Here is a 23,037-nt window from a genome sequence, read left to right on the forward strand (position 1 = left end):
TGAGGAGTGTAGAGGTTTAACAAAGCACCCTAAACACATTTTTTTTAGGTTCACCCGACATTTTATAGATTTCCCTACATTTGTACCTTGTTTTGACACTCTGGTGTTGGCTGAATTGTATTTCAGATATTGTAGAAAAAATATTTACCTTGCACTACTTCCGCTTGGAGTTCGTCTTTTATGGACTTAATCACAAATAAAATATGATCTCATCCAAGTTATGGTCTTATTGCTTTCCTCCACATGAGCATTTTACAAGCAACGAGCAATACTAACTACAATTTGCAACTTTGGGCTCATGCACAGACAGTGGGTGTATTCGAGAAGGGATCTTTCGGTGGCCCCACCTCGCGGCCACTCCCCCAATGTAGTGAATAGGATTCGAGTAGATGACATGCCAAGTTGTCGCACAGACAGTCATGTTCGCTGGCTTCTGTACCAATTATTAACGGTTTATTTAGTTTTAAAAAAAGTTTAAAACATTTTTGTGAGCTCTATTTGCTGTATACAGTGCCACTGAGTCGCTTTGTTTGATGCAACCTTTAAAATGTCCCAAAAAAAAAGCCTGGAGCTTGACATAACAGGCTGAGCCGTGTGCGTCACACGGCTGTTCTCGGCGTCTCCAATTCTCGTTTCGTTGGATCTCTGGGGGCCGCTGGAAAGAAATTTGTTTTGCAGTTGCCGAATTGTAGAACGAGTTGTCATTTTCGTTGTGCACGCGCACACTGTTGCCATTGCATGGTGCCGCACACCCTTTGTGGCTCGTGCCGGCACCGACGCTTGCCTCCAAGTGACACGACAGATTCTGGCGAGAACTTGTACGGCACCATGCGGACCAAGTCAAAGTGATGGTTGTTTTGCATGAGCGGAGGAATTCCATTCTAAAGCCCCGTTGCGTAGCATGCGCCAACGCAAGCGCCAAGTTTAGCACCAGCGTGCATTAAGATGGCATACATTATTGTAAAACTCCCGAATGTCGGAGCACTCCGAGCCCAGCAGTTGTGATCGGCTAAGGCAACCACCCGAATCCGCCATAAGTTCATTGAACAAGGTACTGAAAACAAAAATCATTGCAACTTAAAATAGAAAGCATATTACAACGCTGATTTCAGTTTTATTTTGAAGTGCTTAGTACGCGTATGATTGCACGTTCTGCATCTGACACGGACTGCCTCCGACACCAATAAAGCATTCTGCATTCTGTGTGCCATGAAACGTGGTCGATCTTGATTCCCGGGTTGACTCAAGACCCTCCTCCCCTTCACTCACCTTTCACTGCTAAAGCATAAGTCGGAGACGAGGAGTGCAACATATATTTACAATTTTATTTGAGACAGATTTCGGCAGAACACGGGCCATGACGGTAATTCCATGCACGGATTCTGCTTTGCGTTGGGAACAGAGAGATGGGCATTAAGGGTCAAAGGCTTCATCAAAAATTATACATCGGCATTTAGTTTTTTGCCCTTCAAATACCATGTTTTGCACAGAAATAACATTTAAGAGCACAATAGTATCAATTAAAACATATCCAAACATGTAACTCGCTACAAGTTTGAATACAATGATTGGAAGAAATGAAACGAGAATTTGGAGAAATTGACAAGCTCGTGTGAGGAATGACAAATGGAAATAAACAAAACTAAATACATAAATATAATGTGAAAAGAAAAAAACAGCACAGTTTATTTAGTGTTGGGGCGACACCTTTAAGATATGTTCAGGAGTGCAAGTACCTAGGCGTTCTCGAGTTGTTCTGCTACCAGCCGACATTACACGGTGGATGAAGGAGTACCGAGGACAAGCACATCGGAGGCCGCGAGACCTCTTGCTATTGGTATGTTGTTGCGACGTTCTTAACAAAATATTGCCAGATGTGAACTCGAAAACAAGTAAGAAATGTATCATTGGTAGACTATGAGCAAGTTGTGGCATCACGTCCAATTGGGAGCAGAAAACCATCTCACTCCCACCTCGACCAAAATCAAACTCTTGGCGCGGTAGTATGACAAAAACCACATGACAGAACGAAAAAGTGCTTCGAGCAAACACGAGACGTCCGGCGCAACTACCTTGCAATGAGCACCTTGAAGAAGACGATGAGGTCATTGACCTCGGTGATCTGGCGGGGCCCGAGCACTCGCCGGTTGCCCAGGAAGGATGAGGCCGTCAGGTCCCTAGACACCACGACGCGCGCCTGGCCTCCTGCGGACTGGGTGACCACGATACCGTCGGGCCCTTCCTGGATCTCCCAGGCACCGCCCACCAGCCAGGGTAAGTCCTCTTGCACCTCCTGGAAGGTCAGGGCTGGAGGGTTGCCGTTCGAACCCCCCTCCTCCTCTTTGTCAGACCAGTCCGGGTCTCCATCCCCCTCCCACACGACCGCGCACATGTAAGCACCATCCTCGTCTCCCACGGGGGTCACCACGACAGCGTAATTGCCGCGTGCGGGGGTCGGCACGCTCGACGTTGAATTTGTGGTCGGCAGGGAGCTCCGATGAGCTCCGACGGCACCTGAGGACCGTTTCGGGTCAGCTGCAATCGAAGACGGCATCCCCGAAGAGTCGTCGCCCGAAGCGTCTGTGTTTGCGTCGGCTTCAGTCCTCCCGACTTCTGGAGGTACTCCCTCCGGTAGCTCTCTGGAGTCCGACGGTATGGGCAGGAATCCTTGAGTGTTGATGTAGCCCGGAGCGTCTACGTTTGCGTCGGCTTCAGTCCTTTGGACCTCTGAAGGTACTCCCTCCGGTAGCTCTCTGGAGTCCGACGGTATGGGCAGGAATCCTTGAGTGTCGACGTAGCCCGGAGCGTCTGTGTTTGCGTCGGCTTCAGTCCTTTGGACCTCTGGAGGTACTCCCTCCGGTAGCTGTCTGGAGTCCGACGGTATGGGTTGTAATCCTTGAGCGTCGACGTCGCCCGGAGCGTCTGTGTTTGCGTCGGCTTCAGTCCTCTGGACCTCTGGAGGTATTGCCTCCGGTAGCTCTCTGGAGTTTGACGGTATGGGCAGGAATCCTTCAACATCGACTTCGTTCAATGTTTTCCAACTCCTGCCCGGGTTCTTCGGCTCTGGGAAGGACCTTGTGCAGTCCTTGACGGCTGCGCTCGCACTGCCTATCTCCGTCGTTTTTTGCGAGCCCGACGGTGCGGGACTAGCGGCGCAGGAAGTTCTGGCCCCCTCGCCGGAACTCGCATCGTCCTGGCTCGTATCTTCAAGACATTCTTTTCCGTCGATTCGCAGGACGGTTGCCGCATCACGAACGTCGTATGCTTCGGACGCCCCGGGACCGTCTCTTGATGTGGAGGCGCCGAGCCGGTCCCGTCCGCCATCGTCGTCCGGTTTTTCGGGGATGCTCAGTGCCAGCTCGGACGGGTCCATTTCCTCCGACACGAGGTACTGCAGAGCGTATTGGGTGAGGACGACCTCCTCCTGGAGCTCACAGACATCCGCGTTTTCCCACAGAGGAGGGACCGGCGAAGCGGCAGGCGCTTCCGCTTCGACAAGCCCCGGTTGCAACGACGCACCGGACGGCGGAAGAAGCAGGGAGTCGTCGGCTTTGTCGACGGAGACCCGTACCTCCGACAGACTGACCGCAAGTTCAGACGGCCTCTCCTCCTTGCCGTCGTGTTCCAGATTTCCTGGTGGAGTCAACAGGGGCCGGGGCAGTTCCCTTTCTTCCGCAACGTCTTCGGGCGAATGCGGCCCCTCAGCCGCACTCTCCGAACCGCAGGCCAAACGTTCGGTGGGGGTCACTTCTCCGCCGTCAAGCCTATACTTGACGGGTGTCACGCCAAAGGAACTGGGTTGCTCCGGCACGGGAGGGACGACGCTGGCATCTCTCATCAACTCGGCGGTCGCCAGATCGACGTAGTCGCCTTGCGAAGATCCAGGTGGGGCGACTTCGACGTCGTTGCGTGGTTTCTCCGACGCCACGTCGACGGTACCAGATGACGCAGCCGCCAGACGTTGCTGCGTTTCCTCGGAAAATGGTCTCGTTTCTTCTGCGGACTCCAACTCCTTTGACAGATCGGGCGTGGACGAGCCTCCTTCCGACGGAATGGAGGCCTTCGAGGCGGGGACTCTGCCATCGCTTTCCGCCTCCTCCGACCGCTTTGCCGTGGATCCCGACGCCACGCATCTTGTGGGGGTCTGTCTGTTGGACCTCATCGACGCCCCTGCCGAGGAGGAAAGCTTTGATGCGTTGATGCAGGGCACCGCAGTTGGGGCGAGCCCCACGAGGCGCAACCTACGCCTCACAAAGTCGCCAGTGTTGAAGTGCTGGAAGCACACGCGGGGACTGAGGGGCCGGTTGCGTCTCAGGTTGATGGGTACTGCCTTGCGCCAGGCTGCCGCCAGCTTCTCCTCCTGGGGCAGGGCGAACATCCAGATGCCCCGGCTGTTGCCCGTGGAGGTTGTGCAGTCTCGGACGCAGCAGTGGTAGTTCTTGCCCGTCTCGCACGGCCTGCGGCGAGAAGAGTGGAGCACGAGCTGGGGTACGGGCAAACAAGGAAAATGACACGGTGGCTTGGTTAGCTTTCACTTCCGGGGGAGCTCCACAAAGGTAGTCACTCCTTTTCCTCAAAACTGAATGATGCATTGATAGACCCGTCTGAACTAGTCCCCCAAATTGCAAGTAACAATTTTTTTTATTTTTTTACAAAGGTGTTTAAGTTTTAAATTTGGTTCAAGAGTTGAGATGCTCTACTGGCGACAGTGAAAACGTCATATGTTGTATTATGAGGCAATACATTAGAGCCTGTTCCCAACGAGTTACAAAAGGTTTGAGGGTGTGAAATGAATGCTGGCTAAGCTTACGCTGGCAAAATGAAAAAGCAAGATGAACAAAATACCGTGTTTTTAGACTTTACAAAGTAAATGAGAGGTTATATACTTCAAGTAAAGTAGTACCGTAATATCCCGAGTCATTGCCCATCCCAACTTCGAACGAATATTGATTTTAAAAAAACATGAGTGATTGCCCACCCCTACAAAGACCCCAATGCAAACTCCGCGATCCACGAACATTCATCCTACCCGAATGATGCGGCTGTGGACCTTACGGTTGGACATGTCCGTGACAAAGGAAAACAATGGACGGAAAGACACTTTTCTTTGATTCCGCGACTCCGAAGTTGTACTACATGCATGCGAAAAAAAGACTATGGAGATAACAAAATTAAATCTTGTTTTGCTTAAAAAAAAAATGTTGGAAAGATAACACTAGCAGTAACCCATTCAGGGATTGCGAGATGAGCGAACTTCCCATATCCTGAAATGTAACCGCGGAGTGTAAGGCCATAGTCCGCCTCCACCGAAGTAAGGTCGCCGCAAACCCACTCCTTCTCCCAGAACGTCGCAACTGTGGTTGTGCAACGTTCAAAAGAAAGCTGAAAGACTTTTGGAAAAAAAAAAAACGAGTTAGAGGTGAAAATAATCCCTGGAGAAGGGGAACAAGAGGGACAAAGGACAAACACAAATCTCCAAACACAGCTAGGTGACTGGTGCGCGACCGAAAAAATCCGCCTGGTCTGGGTATCGAACCCAGGACCTCTCCATTACAGGTGGAGCGCTCTACCAACTGAGCTAACCAGGGGTTAGACGTCAGTAGAGCAAACGGGTTTTATCAGCTGCCACCAGTCTAACACCAACAAGGGTGAAGCTTGCAATTTAAGGTTATGATTATAATGCAATTAAATGCAAAGGTGCAAGCGAGCTGGAAAGTAAGAGGTGAATTCTGGTGCATTTCTATCCCGTAAATCTGAATATCACTTTCATTTTCTTCGAAGAAGTAACTAATTGCGAGAAAGCGCGAAAAACATCCGACCAGTTGTGACGTCATACTAGGATCTTGAAGCCGCCAAGCGCGTGTCGCTCGTGTGGGCAGTGCGTGCAATTGCAAGCTCGCCAGGTATATTTTTCTACACCGACACCAGTCGTGACGTCTCTTTCTGACCTTTTTGAAAATAGCAAGGATGCGCGTGCACAGCGTTGATGGACGTTGAAGATGCACGAGAGCAGAGATTCTGAAAACTCCTAACATGACGTCACGCCCCGAGAAGGAGGGGCGTCGGCGGCACTTCGAAATTTAATTTCTGCAGCCTCCGTGCACCTAATTGAAAAATAATCTTGATATTCGTGATCCTGGAAGCGAATGGAGGCAGTTGAAGTGTTTTTTTCTCAAATACAGAAGCACTTCTCTTAAGACAAAGAGAATGGGTAAATAAAGATTTGCTGGAACGCCACACACGTGCGGTTGTAGGGCGTCCCATCCCGAGCTCCGCGTTCCCGGTGACGTCCACGCCATGCAGCAACGCCGCCTCAACCCGCGTTGATAGCATGCCATGCACGGACATACGCATGTATGCAGCAAACAAGAAGAGTGCGCAACAGCCTGACGAGGCGCCCGACGTGGCCCGACGCCAAAGTATTAGCCAATGCGATCGCCGGTTTTCCCGCTACCCCAACATGTTAGAAACGTCACGGAAGAAACGTTTGCGCTGTAGGCCGATTAGCGGTGTTCATCGTGCGTGTGCAAGCAACAAACTTTGCAGTGGTAAAACATTCTTTCATGAGCATTTCTTGCATAAAACAATGAAACTAATTTGAGTTTTATGTATCTCTTGTGCAGCCCTGCTAGATATGTAAAGGAAAATGGGCATTTATATGGCTTTTTCTAAACTATTTGTGCTCGCCCACCGGGACATGGCTCACCCCAAGTCTTTTTATGAATTTCGAGTGACAGGGGAGTGGGCGATCACTCAGGATATTATGCTGCTTGAAAGTTATAAACCTGTAGATTTCATAAAAGGGGGCAGGTCTGCTGGAGCTTACTTGCCTCCCAGGGAATACATCCAGGTGTTTAGTTACTTGAAAGTATTGACCTCAATAGACTATTTACCAATGCCGCTCCATCGAGCAGCGCTGATTCCAAACTGCGCATACTTGCTGGGACTACCGCTGGCACCGTGGCCGCCATTACGCGGTATGTGGCTGCAAAGACCAGTAATCGTAGCACCCTTCCAGGTGCATTTTTATTGCAGCGCAGCACTGTGCAAGCAGTAAGGCATGAAGGATAACCACCAAACAGGAAGACATTTACTGTTTTGCTGCAATACAGCTGTCAGAAAAAAATGCATTCATATATAGTGCACCCCGTTTGGAACAAACCCACGTACAGCTAATTATTGTCGATATCGAACTCACGAAAAATTTAAATAAAAATACACGTAAAAAGTAATTTTTATAACGAACAACATATTGGCTATATCGAGCTCCCCCCCCCCCCGAGAAGGCTTCCAAAAACACGCAAACAATCGTCTTCCAGCCTGTCCCTGCCCCCACCAAAAAAAAAGTAGGAAAGAAAATTTTAAAAGCTCAAGCTGCAAACAAATAAGAGTGAAGAGAAGTGATTCAGAAGGGCAGAACACTAAAACAATACCCTCTGCATGCACGCATAGAAAAAAAAAATATATTTTTTTTCATCCCAAAACGGTTGCTTACAAAGAGAAGCGATTCAGAAGGGGAGATAAGCTAAAAGAAGAAACTCTGGTCACAACGAACGCATCGTGGAAGTTCCTTGTAAATGCTATATCGAATTACTTGCTATATCGAACTGATTGTAGCATTTCCTGCTGTTCGTTATAAACGGGTTTGACTGTAGCCGCAAGCGCAGCTGACAAAGCAGGCAGCGAGACTGTGGCCTAACGGTTATCGTGCTTGCCTCCCATGAGAAGAGACAGGGTTCAATTCCTGGGAGCGACGCGTCTTTTATTTATTCTCGCAATTTAATGTTCTGGTAAACTCGAGAGCCCTGTTGCTTCTTCGAGGTCCAAATGTTCTAGTTGCCGAACTTTCTACGCCGAATATTCCAGAAACCCACGCGGGTACATGAGGGACTCCGCATGGCGAGCCTAAGTCAGTCTCGCTCCAGCGCTTGATCCTCCTCTTTTGCCGACATCGACGCATGCGACAATAACTTACGTCTATTTTGTTTGGGGCACAAGTTCGCCCCAATAAACATTCAGTTTCTTCAGTTTTGCTTTGCCTCATCATTTGTCATTTGTGAGAACATAAACCAGAGTCCGTTAAGCGCATGCTCGCTACGCTCAAAATGAATTAAGTTGGGATACGCGTGCATGCAGGAGTGTTTATTGTGGCTGCTTGTGCACTAAAAAAAAAAATATCATAGCTGCGAGCACATGCACGTAGCTCTCCCGAAGGATACTTTATTTGGGCGTGGTGTATGAGCTATTCTGAAATTTGGGTACTATCCTTTCCCAGGTGTCCCACTGCTTTCCTTTCCAAGTAATTCATTGTTCAAAGCAACCAAGAAATTGTTATAAAATGTCAGGGAGTAAACATAATAACAAAAAATATACGAGGCTATAGGCTGAAGAAGCGTAGGCAGGCTGGCTACCTCTCGAACGGTGCATTTTTGTGATTTTCAGGACTTAAGAGGGGACACTACTCAAGAGGGTGAACTTTTGAATCTTTGACTTAAGATAAATTTAATTGACAATATATGCCGGCAGTCGTGAGGCATAATGCAGTGCAGTTTCATCTGTGTACGTTAATTGTGAAATAAATTATAGTCATTTTTATCAGGAACATTGACTGTTTAGGAAAAGTGTCGCTTGAAAAATAATGTAATAGCCAACCTTTTTCTTCACTAGACCTGCAGCAGAATGCCTGGAGAGTGCAACTGTGAAAACAAAATTTCCTAGAAGGAATTTTTTTATCCTAACATTGCTGTGAAAAATCCTTTTTTTTTTTTTTTGCCTTGCATGTCGTCAATAAAATTTAACATACATTTATAAAAGACATCCACGAAGTAAACAAAAAATATTCCATTCCACGGTTGCATTGCCTATAAAATTCCAAAAGCAATGAGTCTTTCTTTTTGTCCCATTAATAAACAACAGTTTCCATAAAGTGAAATTTATGCCAAGAAGTGGAACAAAGAAAAACGTGTTCACAGTGCTCCATTCCCTACTTTTTCTTTAGCATTGGTGGGCCCAAATAATGTATAAAAAATTAACTTGCAGAGTAAACTAATGAAACTTTTTGGGAATAGGTACTCTCTAGATGCGGGAGGCACTCACTTGATCGAATGACGTTTTAGCGAACGCCCACGTTTCATCGAACAACACTTTAGCGAATAGTAGGACGCCGCGAAGCGGCGTTTTCGGGTGGGCCAAGTGAGTTCATATTTTTGTAATGAGTTGCCGTAGACTGTCGCCGCGAAGCGGCGTTAAGCGCAGCGCGACGGATGGGTTAACGCGCGCCCCCGTTATTCGCTGAAACGACCATTCGCTCATATGTCGCCGTTCGCTAAAATGTCATTCGCTCTTGTGATATGGACCCTCTAGATGCTGGTGGATATACATGTGGCATTTTTCAAAATCAACTTTTTTGGCAGAAATATCTGAACTACTCAAGTGATGAAAATTAAATTTCCAGGAACATCTTGATTCTGGTATCAGAATACTTTTACCTTCGAACAAAAGAATCCTCGAATGAAATTTGCAGCAAAAAGTGGAGCTGAGAAAAATGCATTCGAACATTGAGCTCCTTTACTTTGTTACTGCCTCGCAATGTGTTGAAAATATTTTATATCAACGTAACTATTTCATGTATGGTTATTAAATTTGTAGCAGTGTATAATTAGTTTTTAAAACCGAAAACCTAAAATTTGAAATATGGACTTTTTCAAAAAAATTTGAAATATAGGCCGATGTCCTGCTTTAAGAAATATAGCAAAAAAGAAATCACACAAACAACTTTCCTCGTGGTAAAGAATACAAAACATACCACTCCAGACCGCAAAATCTTCCGCAAAATGCCAGATATTCTCGAAAGCCACTCTTCGTAAAATTTGTGAAATATCGAGGCCACGAAAATAAAGTTAGCAGTATTTGCTTAAAACGTTCCTGAAAGGTCCAAGAGGAGAGAACATTGTGTCGAAGACTACCACTGCCACCGAAGCAAACAATCCATACTGGTGCTGCCGAAGACGTGATAAGGGACACAATCGTGGACCATGTCGGCAGCAGCAGCGTGACCAGCAACTCAATCGTCAATGTAAAGCGGCAACTCAATCAACAAAGTAAAAGACGCAACAAGCGACTCCATCGCCGATGTAAGAATGCAGCAGCAAAAACCAAGTCGCCTTTGGTTTTCGTCGACTGCACCTTTGGTTTTCGTCATTCATCTTATCGGTGACAGACTTGTCATTTACTATATCTAGTGTACCAATTTGGAATGTCAACAAAGCTGCTGGTCCACGATAGCAAATCGGAACCAGCAGCACCGGTGTTCGTGTTCGCGGGCGCGTACCACGTAATGGCAGCGCCTTGCCCGATCATAGAAGCCGGCTGCACTTTCGAGCGCCGTCGAGGCAGCGGGTCATAGTTGCCGAGAGCAATTTTGGGAAGGGCCTAATGAAGCAACACTTTATTTGCAAGATTTGTCGTGGGACATTTAGTATTACCAACGGCAAGTGTGCCAATGACGAATTCAGCTGCAGTCACATCATTGGCGAGTTCTTACGAATTTAGTATACTTTAGTGTCCGGATATCATTTTTTTTTTTTTTTTTTAATACTGAAATTTTGGAAACAGTAAAATGAATCTCCCCATCTTGGAGAATGTGGAACATATAAAAATAAGATAAACTTAGATAAACCTCGGGCGAAAGATTAACTCTGAAATACGCCCTCCATCCGAACGAAAGCAGAAAGCTCGCACTGGAGGCAAGACGACCGAAGCATCTCCCTGCCGTCCTCGCCTTCTCGGCGACTAGACTCAAAACCGTGCCCTAATACATAATCCGTATCAAAATCCCGCCGGTGCGATTGCCCTTCCCCGCCACTCACGCAGGCTTCACGGCCTCAACTTCCGAGCTTGAGAAATCCAGGACCTCGGAGGTGGACCTGGTAGGCGCCATTTTCGCTACAGGTAGCTCTTTGTCTCGACGGCCCACGGAAGCTTCGACGGCCGGGAGCTGGGACGCTGCAACGGCAGCAGTGCTCGCCTCCTTTGGTGACTTTTTTTCCGTGACTTTTACATCCAATTGCCTGGGGGGTGACGGTTCCGGCCGGGCAGGTGTGCGCGGCGAGGATCGCAGGTGTGCGCGCGAGGTTCCCCCGGAGGGGCTTCTCGACACAGCGGGGGGCGAGACATCCTTGCCCGTGCTGGCCGCCACCTTCCTTCCCCGGCCCCTGCGCAAGGAGGGCAGCAGTTGGGCGACGGACTTCGTGACGGTGAACCATTTATGATGGGCAGTAGCTCATGCCACCTGGCCAAGAAACCGTCGGCATGATTCCTCGCCTCGCCCTTCTAAGCCAATGGACCTTTTTCCATTAAGCTTTTGCACATGTGTACACCGCCTTTCCTGGCCTTGCTTCGAGCCGTCACCATATTTGCGGGGCAAAGTTTCGGTCGACCGACATATTCGGCACATAGCTTTGCGCGTATTTTGTCTTTTTTGGCCCTTCTCGTACGAGTACACGCTAGTACGGGTCATAAAAGATAACGAAGATCAATACAACGGCACAATGCCAATGTATTCTGACGGACGGAGGCAAGTTGGGCTGCCCTTCATTTGTGGTTAGAAGACAACCCCCCAGACGACGCTCATTACTGGAAAGAGGTCCATTTACTCCCCATCTACATTTTTGTAACTATCACCGGGAAGTGCAGCCCGGCAACAGTTAGTTTGCCCGACAACCCCAAAGGACGACCTTTGAGGGATCGGGCAAAAAAATCTAGAAACATTACCCCCCTGCCTCCTCCTCCCGGCGAGGCCAATTTTCCTCCGGTCAAACCTAGTCGGCGTTGCCTCAACGTCGAGCCCCCTGGGAAGCGAAGGCGAGACTTCGAGTAGGAGCAGCCATCATCTTGGTGCTTCGAGTAGTCGCCGTCAGTCGTGCGAAGTGTTACCTGAAATCTCAGAAAGTGCTTTTCCATCCCCCAGAAACACAAAGACGGCCCGTGACAGAGAAGAACGACGTTGCCCGAGCTTCCCGACTTTCTTATCCAGTGCTCGGGACTTCTACGCCCAACCGTCGGGATTGCTACGTACAACTGTGCGGCACTTAGAACGTTTCTGACGACGTTCCTGTTGCTTCGGGGCCGCTTTCTTTAGAAGCGCAGTCGGAACGGGACGCTAAAAGCACCGGTCCGAGACCGGTTCCATGCACCATACCGTTACGTTGAAGACTGCCCCCTTGGCAAGCTTGCTACCCTCCCGGAATCGAGGCGGTCACGCGGCGAGCAATTTGACTAAAAGGTGCCCCGTGGCAAAAGAGGAAGTGTGGAAAAGCGAGTGCGGCCGATCGCATGCGAGACCGAGCCGTGCTCCGGTAGATGACGTCCTCTCCGGAGGGCAAACGTGCGACACCTCGGTTGCAAATGCTTCGCCGGTCGACACACAAAAGGAAAAAGTACCATATCTGCCGGACTATACAGTAAAACCTCGTAACGTAATTGACTATAACAAAAAAAAAGGGGGACATAACGAAATATTGCAATCCCCTTCGAAAGCTTCTATAGATGGCTATGTATTAAATTTCTCGTCTTAACGAAATAAAATTATTTGAGCATTGGCTATAACAAACTTTTTCATTCCAACGAGAAACTGAACTGACACTTTGCGCGAAAAAATTAATTTACGACGGAGAAACTGAACTGACACTCTGCCGTTGGAGCAATGTGATCTCGGTCACCTCCGCAGTTGCTCCACCGAGCTTTTCGGGCTTTCCAAGTGCATGCGCTCCCGACACCATCTCTCGAATAAATGGTCAACTACATCAACTTTAGCATCCGCTAAAGTTGATGTCGCCTAAAAAAGAGAGGAAAAGTGCCACAAGCGTCACAAGAGTCGGTTTGTTGATTGCTCTTTCTGTCCATTGAACGCTTTGTGAGGATTTTTGCTGCTGCTACCGCAAAACTAATTGTTCGACAGCAGCAAGACGAGTAATTGCAGCTCTAGACAAAACAGATCTAGCCTGTGAACTACAGACCAGAAATATGATACCGTCCAAGGTATTTTCCTTGAGTCCCTATCATCTCGTCGAAATGCGTTTCACGGAAACACGATTCACGGACTTTTCATATACAAACGTTTCATAGATAACGTTTCATGGACACACGCTTTGTTGACACTGCAATGATTTGTAGATGCGTGCTTTGTAACGTTTCGTTGACAACAAATTTGTTTTACTAAGTGGATCGGATCGCATTGCAGAACTTATTTCATCGGCCGGAAGCACGCCAGAACAAAAGCGGGCTCCCCCAGGCGGCTCCTATAGGGCTAAAACAAATTCGCTCGGCCAGGCAGAAACTTCGGTGTATGCATCAAAGTGACCCGAAACTTCCACACTCTGTTTCACAGAAAAACGTGTCCCCTTCTGAAAGCGCAAAACACGGGCTTTTAAAAAATTTACCTCGAGGCACCGCCCTAAAAAAAGAAAAAAGAACCCCAAGAAAAAAAAAAAAAAAGAAAACGAACAAAGTGCAACGTACGGCAGTCGGCCGTCTCTTGAGGCTCCGGATTTGCCCGCTTCCCGAGAGCTGGGGCCTTTGGAACTGTCGACGCTCAGAAGCTTGGCAGGTGCAGACGACTTCACCCCGTATATTTTGAGAGGCCGTCCAACCGGGTGCTTTGCAGCAGGGCCCGCTTTCTTTGTGCCGCTGGATGGAGCCGCTTTCGCACCGGACCCCTTCTTGAGCGGAACTGCTGGACAAAAAGAACCGGGAGAGCGTTGCAGGCAGGCTGCGGACATCCCGCCATTCGTTTCGGGAACAAGACCTGCCAGCACTCCCTGGCGTATCTTTGGTTAGGACAGGTCGGATGTCTCCCCTAAATACAGCAAACAAGCACCTTACGCTTGCGCCAGATTTGGCAATTCACGGCAAAAAATATTTGCCATAAACGAGGGTGAAATTGGACGAGGAACTTTAAAAAGGCGGTGCAATGATTTTCACGCTAAAAGAATTGGCAGCCCTATTTTTTACACCGTTTATCTTGGCACAGGTGAGACAGAATGCAACACCTTCCCCAGAAATACTGCGATTTTGCCCCACGCCTGCGAAAGAGAAGAAAAAGCACTTCTCTGATCTGCAGTTAGGTGCGGGAGTTTTCCGCAGCTACGGTTGACGTTGTTTGGAGTACACAAATTTTCGTGGCGCCGTCTGTTGAAAGTCAAGAAAACTGTTACTCCACTGTCACTATCCTCCCCGTCTTTGCCCAGGTGAATCTTATTTTGCCTCCATCGCTCACCCCACCCAACTTGTTACATTATTTTCAAATAATAACTGGCGCACACAAAAGCAGGGTTTCCCATTCTTCATTTTATGAGCAGCATCAAACGATTCCGCAATTAATTGGCTGAAGTTCAAACATCGCCGCACGGCCATTTCAACTTACGAAACGAGCTATCCCGGTACTGCGTCACCTCCTAACCCATCTGCAGTCCGTCAAGCACTGGACAGCAAGGGGTGGCAGTCCCGTCAAATCCCACTGTGCACGCCCGTGCGGCTCAACTGCTCTACAACGCCCATTGTCCGTTAGTGAAAGAAAGGTATGACGTAAAACATACTCGGGTAACAATAGCAACTATTTTGCTCTAACAGTAGTTTATTACTATGAGAATTTCTAGCGCAGACAAATTAACTAGAATTACGAATCAACTTCAAGTAGTAACAAAATTACTTTCCTTTGAGAGCTATTGTATAGTGGTATGGTTTCGTGTCTTGCTACACAACAATGAACCTGGAAAAGTAACCTCCGATCCGGTTTTATTAAAATTGGGGAAAACAAAGAAACCTTGAATTGCAGACAACCTAGGATAAGAAAGACCCCATAGACGGTGACAGGCTAGGAGCTTGGTAAATGTCACACCTCAAGCGTAAGCCTGGCAAAAGGCAACGGGGGCATGCAACCCGTCCCCTACTATAGCCATGTGGGAAGAAACCACCTACACTTTTACTTTGCGTTCTCCCCAAAACAAAGACTGCACCATGGCGGTAGGAAAAAGAAAATCGACTCCTGCCGCCTCCTGGGGTGCACAAACACCACTAAGAACAGTCAAACCCAATGCACTAGCATTTCAATGTTGTCGGAACGAGATCGACCCAAATACAGATTGGACACGAGCGCTGCATCGGAGTTCAGCCAGGCTTCGTTCCAACCGATGCGTCGAAGGACGATTGGCCTTCTTCAAAACCCCGTCGAGCAACATTGGTGGCAGTTATTTTTTAGGCACAAAATGCGCAAATGGATGCTTCACTTCGTGCCGACTTTGCCGGGGGGCGACATTAATGATTCAGCACTATGGTCTTCTCATCGCGGAGGTGTTGGTCCGATTAAAGGGGTCTGCGGCCGATTTGGTGCCACCAAAACGCAACGTCTCGAAGCGGGACGTTCTGTGTTTATTTTTTTGTTCCGTCCGCTGCGTCCGGTTTTTAAAAAATGTGTAACACAAACCGGCTCATCTGTCTGCTCACTCCATCTCCGATAGTTTCATTCACTCGGCCGCGAATGAAACCAGTCAAAAGTTGTGCTTGTCCCCGTTCGCTCCTCCCTGTTCTGTCCTCCGTGCTTGCGCATACAAGTTTACTCCACAGGAGACAGGTTTGCAAGCCTTGCCTTAGCTCGAGCTGGTGTTGGGTACATCTAGTACCAAGGGCTCCCTTGCCCATGTACTTTGTTCTTTATGTTTTAAATGCTTTTGACATGCTCAAAAAAGATGCAAGGAGGAGTGATTTTCATATAGGGACAAGACTGGCATATTAGCAATATATAAGCGTCACCGGAGTGCTGGCGAGTCTTAAACACACTCGATATTCCTTTCAATTGTAATTTTGCTTAGAATCATAGCTTGTTTTTCCACACCTGCTGCGGAACACACGTTGGGACTGAAATGTAATGAAGTTAAACATTGGACACCGATGAAGAAAAATATGTCAACTAAAGCAATTACACTTTTACAGTGTTAATCAAGGTACGTACTATTCGGTACGACCCAAATAACCAACGTGTTGCGTGTTATTTTCCGGCGAAGAGACAAAATGCACCCGCGTTTTCCCATAGGAATGCACAGGAGAACCTTAAAAGTAGACTGGTTGCTGTCTGCTTCAAATTGCGTCACGGAAGTCGCATAGACATTAGCGCTAGTTGAACCTCTAGCGTACATAATAATAGGGAGTTTTAGAATAGCGCACGCTAAAGCTTTGCGTACGCAAAGAATAGCGTCGTCGCCACTGCGCATGCTCCGAATGCAAACCAGGTTTTGCGCTTTGCGTGCGCAATTTTAGCATGCGCTATTTCTCGGAAATAGCGTGCGTATGCAAAAAGTCTTTGTGCTTCTTCAAGGAGGATTCGTGATGAAAAGTTGGCTAAAGCCAAGACGAGCAGAGTTAAAAAAATGGCGGCTTCCAGGATTATGTCGGCGGCTGCTCTGGCGGCGTCGTGAGTGTGACTTCGGCGGCATCCTCCTCACTGCGATTTTGGATATGAGACAACATTGTACTCGGTTTGGCAACGATCACCGGCAACTTGATGCTTGTGACGCGCGAACATTTCTCGGCGAAGGTACGATGTGCAAAGGTCAGTACACGAGACCTCTCTTGCCGACGCGACGCAAGCGGACACGACCAGTCAACCGCTCGCGTCGCATTCTCATTTTTAAACAAATCTAAATTAGTACTTTGAACCCAAAAACTTGTTTTTTTTTCCAAACTTGCAGCATTTCGTGCGTGAAATAAAAATTGCGACTGTATCTTGGTGGCGTCGCAAGCGCGAGCTGCTTGGGCTTTTGCGTCGCGATGGAGAAACGCTATTCTAAAACTCTCTGACGTCGCGTGCGCTAATACAAGCGCTAAATTTAGTGCTAGCATGCGCTAAAATTGCGTACGTTATTCTAAAACTCCCTAACAAGGAGTTTTCGAATAGCGCACGCTAAAGCTTTGCGCACGCAAAGAATAGTGTCGTCGCCACTGCACATGCGCCGAACGCAAACCACGTTTTGCGCTTTGCATGCACTATTTTAGCACACACTATTTTAGATATTGCGTGCGTACGCAAAGGGTCTTTGCGCTCCTCCAAGGAGGATTCGTAATGAGAAGTTGGCTAAAGCCAAGACGAGCACAGTTAAAAAAATGGCGGCCCCCAGGATCATGGCTGCGGCCGCTTTGACGGCGTCGTGAGCGCGATGTCGGCGGCATCCTCGCGACTGCGGTTTTCAAGACGGGACGAGATTGCATTCGGTTTGGAAAACCCAGTAAGGTGGGCAACAATCACCGGCAACTTGATGCATGCGACGAGTGAACATTTATCGGCGAAGGTCAGTCTTGCCGAGGCGACGCATGCGGACATGACTGGTCGACCACTCGCGTCGCATTCTCATGTTTAAACAAATGTAAAATTGTTACTCCAGACCAAAAATCTTTTTTCTCTCAAGTTACAGCATTTCCTGTGTGAAATAAAAATCGTGACTGTATCTTGGTGGCGTTGCAAGTGTGAGATGCTTGGGCTTTTCCATCGCGGCGGAGAAACGCTATTCTAAAACTCTCCTGCGTCGCGTGCGCTAACGCAAGCGCTAAATTTAGCGCTAAAATTGCGTACATTATTCTAAAACTCCCTAATAACTCTATGGTTTACACTAGCTCATTTAGTGGCTCTAGTTTACACCACAAGCTCTTTCAAATACGCTGCCAGGACTCCTGAAACCTCCTCCTCTGTGGAGACATTGCGCCAAACCCTGGTCCTAGGCCTCTATCCTCTCGACCAACCTGCTGCCGCTGTGAAAGGGTGGTGTATGACAACGTCGCGGCTCTGCAGTGTGACGGCTGTGGACGGTGGGTGCACCGCAAATGTGAATTTATGTCTCTTCCTCTGTACCGGAGACTGTCAACGTCCACGGAGTGCTGGTTTTGCGGTGCGTGCCAGCTGCCCCCCTTTCACGCCTCGCTCTTTGAGCCGCCGCGAAGCTCAGGTCCACCTACTCTATCGCAACCCGCCACCCCCCGCACTCTCTTGTCCTCGATCACCGGTCCGGTCGCCCCAAGAAACAACAACCGTTGGTCCCGCAACCATTTGAACATTTGGTATTCAAACGTCCGTTCTGTTCGAAACAAGATCAGAGACATCAGCGCTCTATTAGCATCGTCTCCATGCGGTACGGTGTTCGCTTTTTCCGAGGCCTGGCTCGACGCCTCAGTTCACGATGGTGAACTGGTGAACTGTGATCAGTACGTGGTCTTCCGCCAAGATCGGCGCACTGGTGCCCGTGGTGGTGGGGTGATGGTCGTTGTTCCATCCAGTGTTCGCTGTCACCGATGCATCGACTTAGAACATTCTGACCTGGAGGGAGTGTTCGTGGAATTGGGTTTCGGTTCCCGTTCCTTTCTTCTTGGTTGCGTGTACTGCCCGCCCACGCTCCGTGCTGCCTCGTATGATCTTCTTGGCATGTCCCTTGAGCGGCTTCACTCATACAAAACGTCATTCGAGAACATCTTTCTCCTGGGTGATTTCAATGCCCACATTGACTGGAGTGACTGCACCACCCCTGTAGCAAAAGACTCCCCTTCAGCCTCCCTTCTCAACATTGTGGAAACGATGGGCTTTGCACACATCTGCTCAACACTGACGTACTGCAGTTCATCCGGCACACCCTCCTTTCTAGATCTCTGTTTCGTCTCAAACCCAGCCCTCATCGCAGAGTGTTCTGTTCAAGAAAGCCTAGACCGCTGTCACCATCTGGCCGTCTATGTGCAATGCTACACTGACCTTCCTCGCATCGGTCGTCAGGCGCAGATTATCCATGCCTACGGTCACACAGATAACCCTCACTTGCAACACCTCGTTCACTACGCTCTGTGCTGTGTTGTACTGGATAGTTCCTCGCCTGAAGAAATGTACGAGCTCTATCTTGACTCCGATATCATTGCTCTCACACACGAAAAGCGTAGGCTTTTCCGCTGTGCCAGACATTGACAGTGCAACCGCAGCTACCTCGAGGCTAAGAGGCTACAAAAAACTATCAAGAAAGCTGTCCACCTGGCCCATAGGTCATATGTAGAAGAGATATCGGCCTGAGCAATGAAAGACCCAAAACTCTGATGGAGTTATATTAACTCTCAGCGTAGGCGCTCCCCTACGGATCCTTGCTTCATTTCATCTGGTGCCCCTTTGTCCTCACCACGAGATATAGCCTGTCTTTTCAACCGCCATTTCTTCTCTCTTTGGTCGGCTGGCTCCTCAAGCCCTGGAGATGCCTATTCTACGGTGTCCACCACCTTTTCTTGTACCACGAAACTATTACCCTCACAGAAGATGAACTGTATCACGCTCTCTCCCTACTTCGTGTACATCAGCGCGCTGGCCCCAACGGTCTCCATCCTCTGATTTTCAAGATGGCCTGCTTGGCCTGTCCTACAGTACCCCTCCGGATGTTCCGGCGTTTTCTTGACTCGGGGTCTGTCCCCACTGCTTGGAAGTTGTCACATGTGACCCCCATCCTAAAGGCAACCCACCTACCCTCTGACAATCCAGACTCCTATCATCCTGTGGCCTCAACCTTTGTTGCCTGCCGCACATTGGAACAGGTTATCAAAAAGCAGCTCCTTTTTCATCTCGAGTCCTCAACACTCCTGAGCCTGGCCCAACATGGTTTCCGACAAGGCCGCTCCTGTGAAACCGCCCTTGCCTCCCTGGTGCACACTGCGAGTGCCCATCTTGACTCTCACACACCATGCGAGATAGTTAAAATGGATCTCTCCAAGGCATTTGACCGGATCAACCACCATCTGCTTCTGCAACAGCTCCGCCGTGTTGGCGTGGACGGGTGCCTCTTGAGCTGGCTGTCCAGCTTCGTCACTGGACGCTTTCAGTCGGTTCGCTTTGCGGGAGCACTATCAGATCCCTGTCTTGTGGCATCTGGCCTACCTCAAGGAAATGTACTTGGTCCAACCCTTTTCATAATATTCATAGACGACATCCCGACCAGCCTATCTTCCACACCTTTCCTCTATGCTGATGATCTGGCCCTCCTTCACCCTATCAAAACGCCTGTTTCACACACCTCCCTTCAATCCGACCTTGACCATTGTTACCGGTGGTCCTTAGAGAACCTTCTGCCCTTCAATCTATCCAAATGCTGCTCCATGACTGTCACTTCACGACGACCTTCATCTTCTCAGTCCCACAGTCTCTGCCTTGGTGGTGTCCCTCTTCAGCAGGTTACCAACCTGCGCATTTTGGGAGTGTGTGTGGACAGTCGACTCCACTTTGGTGAGCACATTACACTAACCACTGCTAGAGCTCGTCGCCTACATGGTTTCGTTGTCCGCGTTACCCGTGGAATGAGCCCTGTGGCTTTTCGACAACTTTACACTGCCCTCGTCCTCCCCATCCTGGAGTACTGCTCCACAGTTTGGCATCCTCACCAGTCATCCCTGCAATCAAGCCTGGAGGCCGTGCAACGTCGGGCCGCATATATATATATATATATATATACGTGCGTCGTACCGATCCTGCCACGGAATTTACCTACAGGGGTACCACCCAAGCTGCGCTGTACCAGACCTCGAGATGGTGGAGTCTTCTTCACAGGAAACAGCTCGCCTCCATCCGTCTGTTTTGTCTGCTTATGCAGCCCTCCTACTCCGATATCCCAGACCGCCTTCGTCTCAACCTGCGAACTGGTGCCGTTCAACCCGTCCTCGCTCGTACGCTCCGACACCGCGAGTCGTGCCTGCTACGTGCGGCCTCAGTGTGGTGAGGCCTACCCTCTTCAATGACTCACTCCCTGCCATCTAAGCGTGAGGACATTAGAGCGCTCCAGAATGAGGCAGCAAGATATGTGTAGCTGCATCAATGACTAAGTGTATCAATAGTGTGTGTGTGCGTGTGTGTGTTTTGTTATTATTTATTTATTTTTGGGGTATGTAGGGTCAGTTCTGCGGGCGCACATGTTGCATGGGCCCCCCCCTTCCCGCAGAACTCGCACGCCCTCCATACTCCTCTTCTTTTTAAGTGCAATAAAGTATGAAGTACAGTCGGAGCCGACGCACAAGCGTGTTGACAACATAAAGACGTTGACAAGGCCGCTAAAGCAGAAGGGGAACAAAGTGCATAGACAAATCTCCAAACGGGTGCGCGACTGCAATAAATCCGCCTGGTCAAGACGCTACGGCAAGTGAAGTCAACACAATGGCCCACATTAGCTGAAGAAGTCGAATCTTACCTGCTTTACCGCGCTTCGGGTTGCGATCCTGCTTCGAAGCTTTCGCTTTCCTTGGTGCCATGATTTTTGAGCTGGGTTGCCTGGGTTGGCTGGCTGGATGGATAGGAGTTACTTATACACGGCTCTGGAGCTACGGCGTGGAGCTGTATCCATATTGGATGGTAGCTTGCGTCACCTAGTTACACCTTGCCCAAACCGTTTCTACTTGCCTTGTTAAGACTAATCACGCTCTGCTTTTCCTTCTTTTTAATTTTTTCCGAAGTCGATCTTTTTTATTTGTGTATTGTTTTATAGTTATTTTGCTTCGACGTTTTGCTCCGGGGGCTTACGGCGAAACCAATGAGGTTGGTCAGAACTTCAGCTTGGGCGAGTTGGTAATTCATGATAATGCTTCACAGCGCACAAGATCAGACACACTTAAAAACGAAAATCACGCATACAGGAAGAACCGAAACAGAAACAGGGTTCGGTTTTCTCGCACCCCTTAGTAATGTACTTACAACACATGTAATGTACTTACAACACATTCTACTCCGCTCACAGCCACATGATTTTTGGTAACTCTCTCCTCCTCTATATTTCTTCTTTCTCAAAGTCCAGTTTCGGTTTCGAGCGGTTGCGTCTTTTGACTTCATTAAAAATGTATGTGATGCTGAAAGCAAAGTACTGATTGAGTAGCCTTCTAAAGCAATTTAAATCGCCTAACAAAAAAAAAAAAAAAAAAAAAAAATTGGGAGGTGTCATTGTTTTTTTAAGGACACATAGCTGAAAGCCCCATGCTTTTTATACACCATCAAAATTTTCGCTGTTAATCTGTAATCCTGGTGCTGACGTCACAGATAGGTTAAGAGAAAGCCACTAAAACATATTGTGGCAAAAGACGAAACTTGACGCTTGTTACCTTTAAGGTGCGGCAACGCTGATTTACGCCGTGGACGAGAAATTTAGCCAGCGCAGTACGACCACTAGCCTGGGGTCTTTAACATGCGTCAAGCAGTAGTGACACGCGACTGCACGCCGGTAAGACGCTCGTCCAGGTCAAAACAAGCGGGGTTTGGAACTGAACTCAGGATTCCTGGGTTCTGCAGCATGAACTTTTGCTCCACCTGCTCCGAGCTGCAGCTTGCTAACACACTCGGCCACCAATCCCCCCTCTTCGTCGCCAATAACGAAGGGTGTTCCTTTACTGCGGTCTTTCGCACTCAAACGTTCCTAGGGTTATGAGATTGCCGCCCTCGCTCTACCGACAGAGGAGTCGTCACAGATTGTGGGCATGTCCCAATTGCAAGCAACAAAACACCCCAGTGTACAGAAACTTCAACACTTAAATGGCAACTCCGCTTCATTTTTGATATTTAGAAAACTATGTAGCCTTCTTCAGTATCATAGAGGAAGACCCCATGTCAAATATTACGGTCTAATTCTGTCTATATATTTATTAAACTGGCCAGCAAACCTTCAAATGAGCCAAGTCGGCGCAATCTGCCAACTCTAGCGTGCGATGTGAGGCGCAATCGTCAGCACAGTCAATGCGACGGAGTTTGAGCAGCCAACGTTGAGCCACTACGTCAGAGGCATGACTGCGTCATTCTCACGTCTTGTTTGTTTTTACTTCTGAGAGTGAAATTGAACGATGACGTCATGAGTTTCTCCTCCCGGTGTTGGCTGAACGGCGTCCACATGATTACCGTAACGTGGATGCACTAGTTTGTGTTGCCCTGCGCGCTTATCGGTCTGTTTCTCCGCTCCCCCTCTCCTCTTTCGTCTTCTCCTCTTCCCCCTCTCCCCTGGGCCA

The 23,037-nt window shown here is 48.6% G+C and overlaps 1 protein-coding gene across 4 annotated transcripts; it reads right to left on the minus strand.

The window, feature by feature from the left end:
• Positions 1-1,304: 1,304 nt before the first annotated feature.
• Positions 1,305-21,346, minus strand: LOC115319562 (cell surface glycoprotein 1). 4 transcript variants are annotated; one of them, XM_040216296.2, is made up of 4 exons: positions 21,243-21,346; positions 13,519-13,729; positions 10,869-11,213; positions 1,305-4,457 (listed from the first exon to the last, which is right to left on the minus strand). In XM_040216296.2, exons 1-4 carry the CDS (start codon positions 21,301-21,303, stop codon positions 2,069-2,071), a joined length of 3,006 nt encoding a protein of 1,001 aa, XP_040072230.1. In that variant the 5' UTR covers positions 21,304-21,346; the 3' UTR covers positions 1,305-2,068. The 4 variants fall into 4 exon arrangements, with proteins under 4 accessions (XP_040072230.1, XP_040072229.1, XP_040359019.1 ...); XM_040216295.3 differs by having other exon boundaries at positions 13,519-13,732; positions 21,243-21,312; XM_040503085.1 differs by lacking the exon at positions 10,869-11,213 and having other exon boundaries at positions 21,243-21,339.
• Positions 21,347-23,037: the final 1,691 nt, after the last annotated feature.

Source organism: Ixodes scapularis, unplaced genomic scaffold (assembly GCF_016920785.2).
Source record: "Ixodes scapularis isolate PalLabHiFi unplaced genomic scaffold, ASM1692078v2 PGA_scaffold4__175_contigs__length_147842914, whole genome shotgun sequence".
Lineage (NCBI taxonomy): Eukaryota > Metazoa > Arthropoda > Arachnida > Ixodida > Ixodidae > Ixodes > Ixodes scapularis.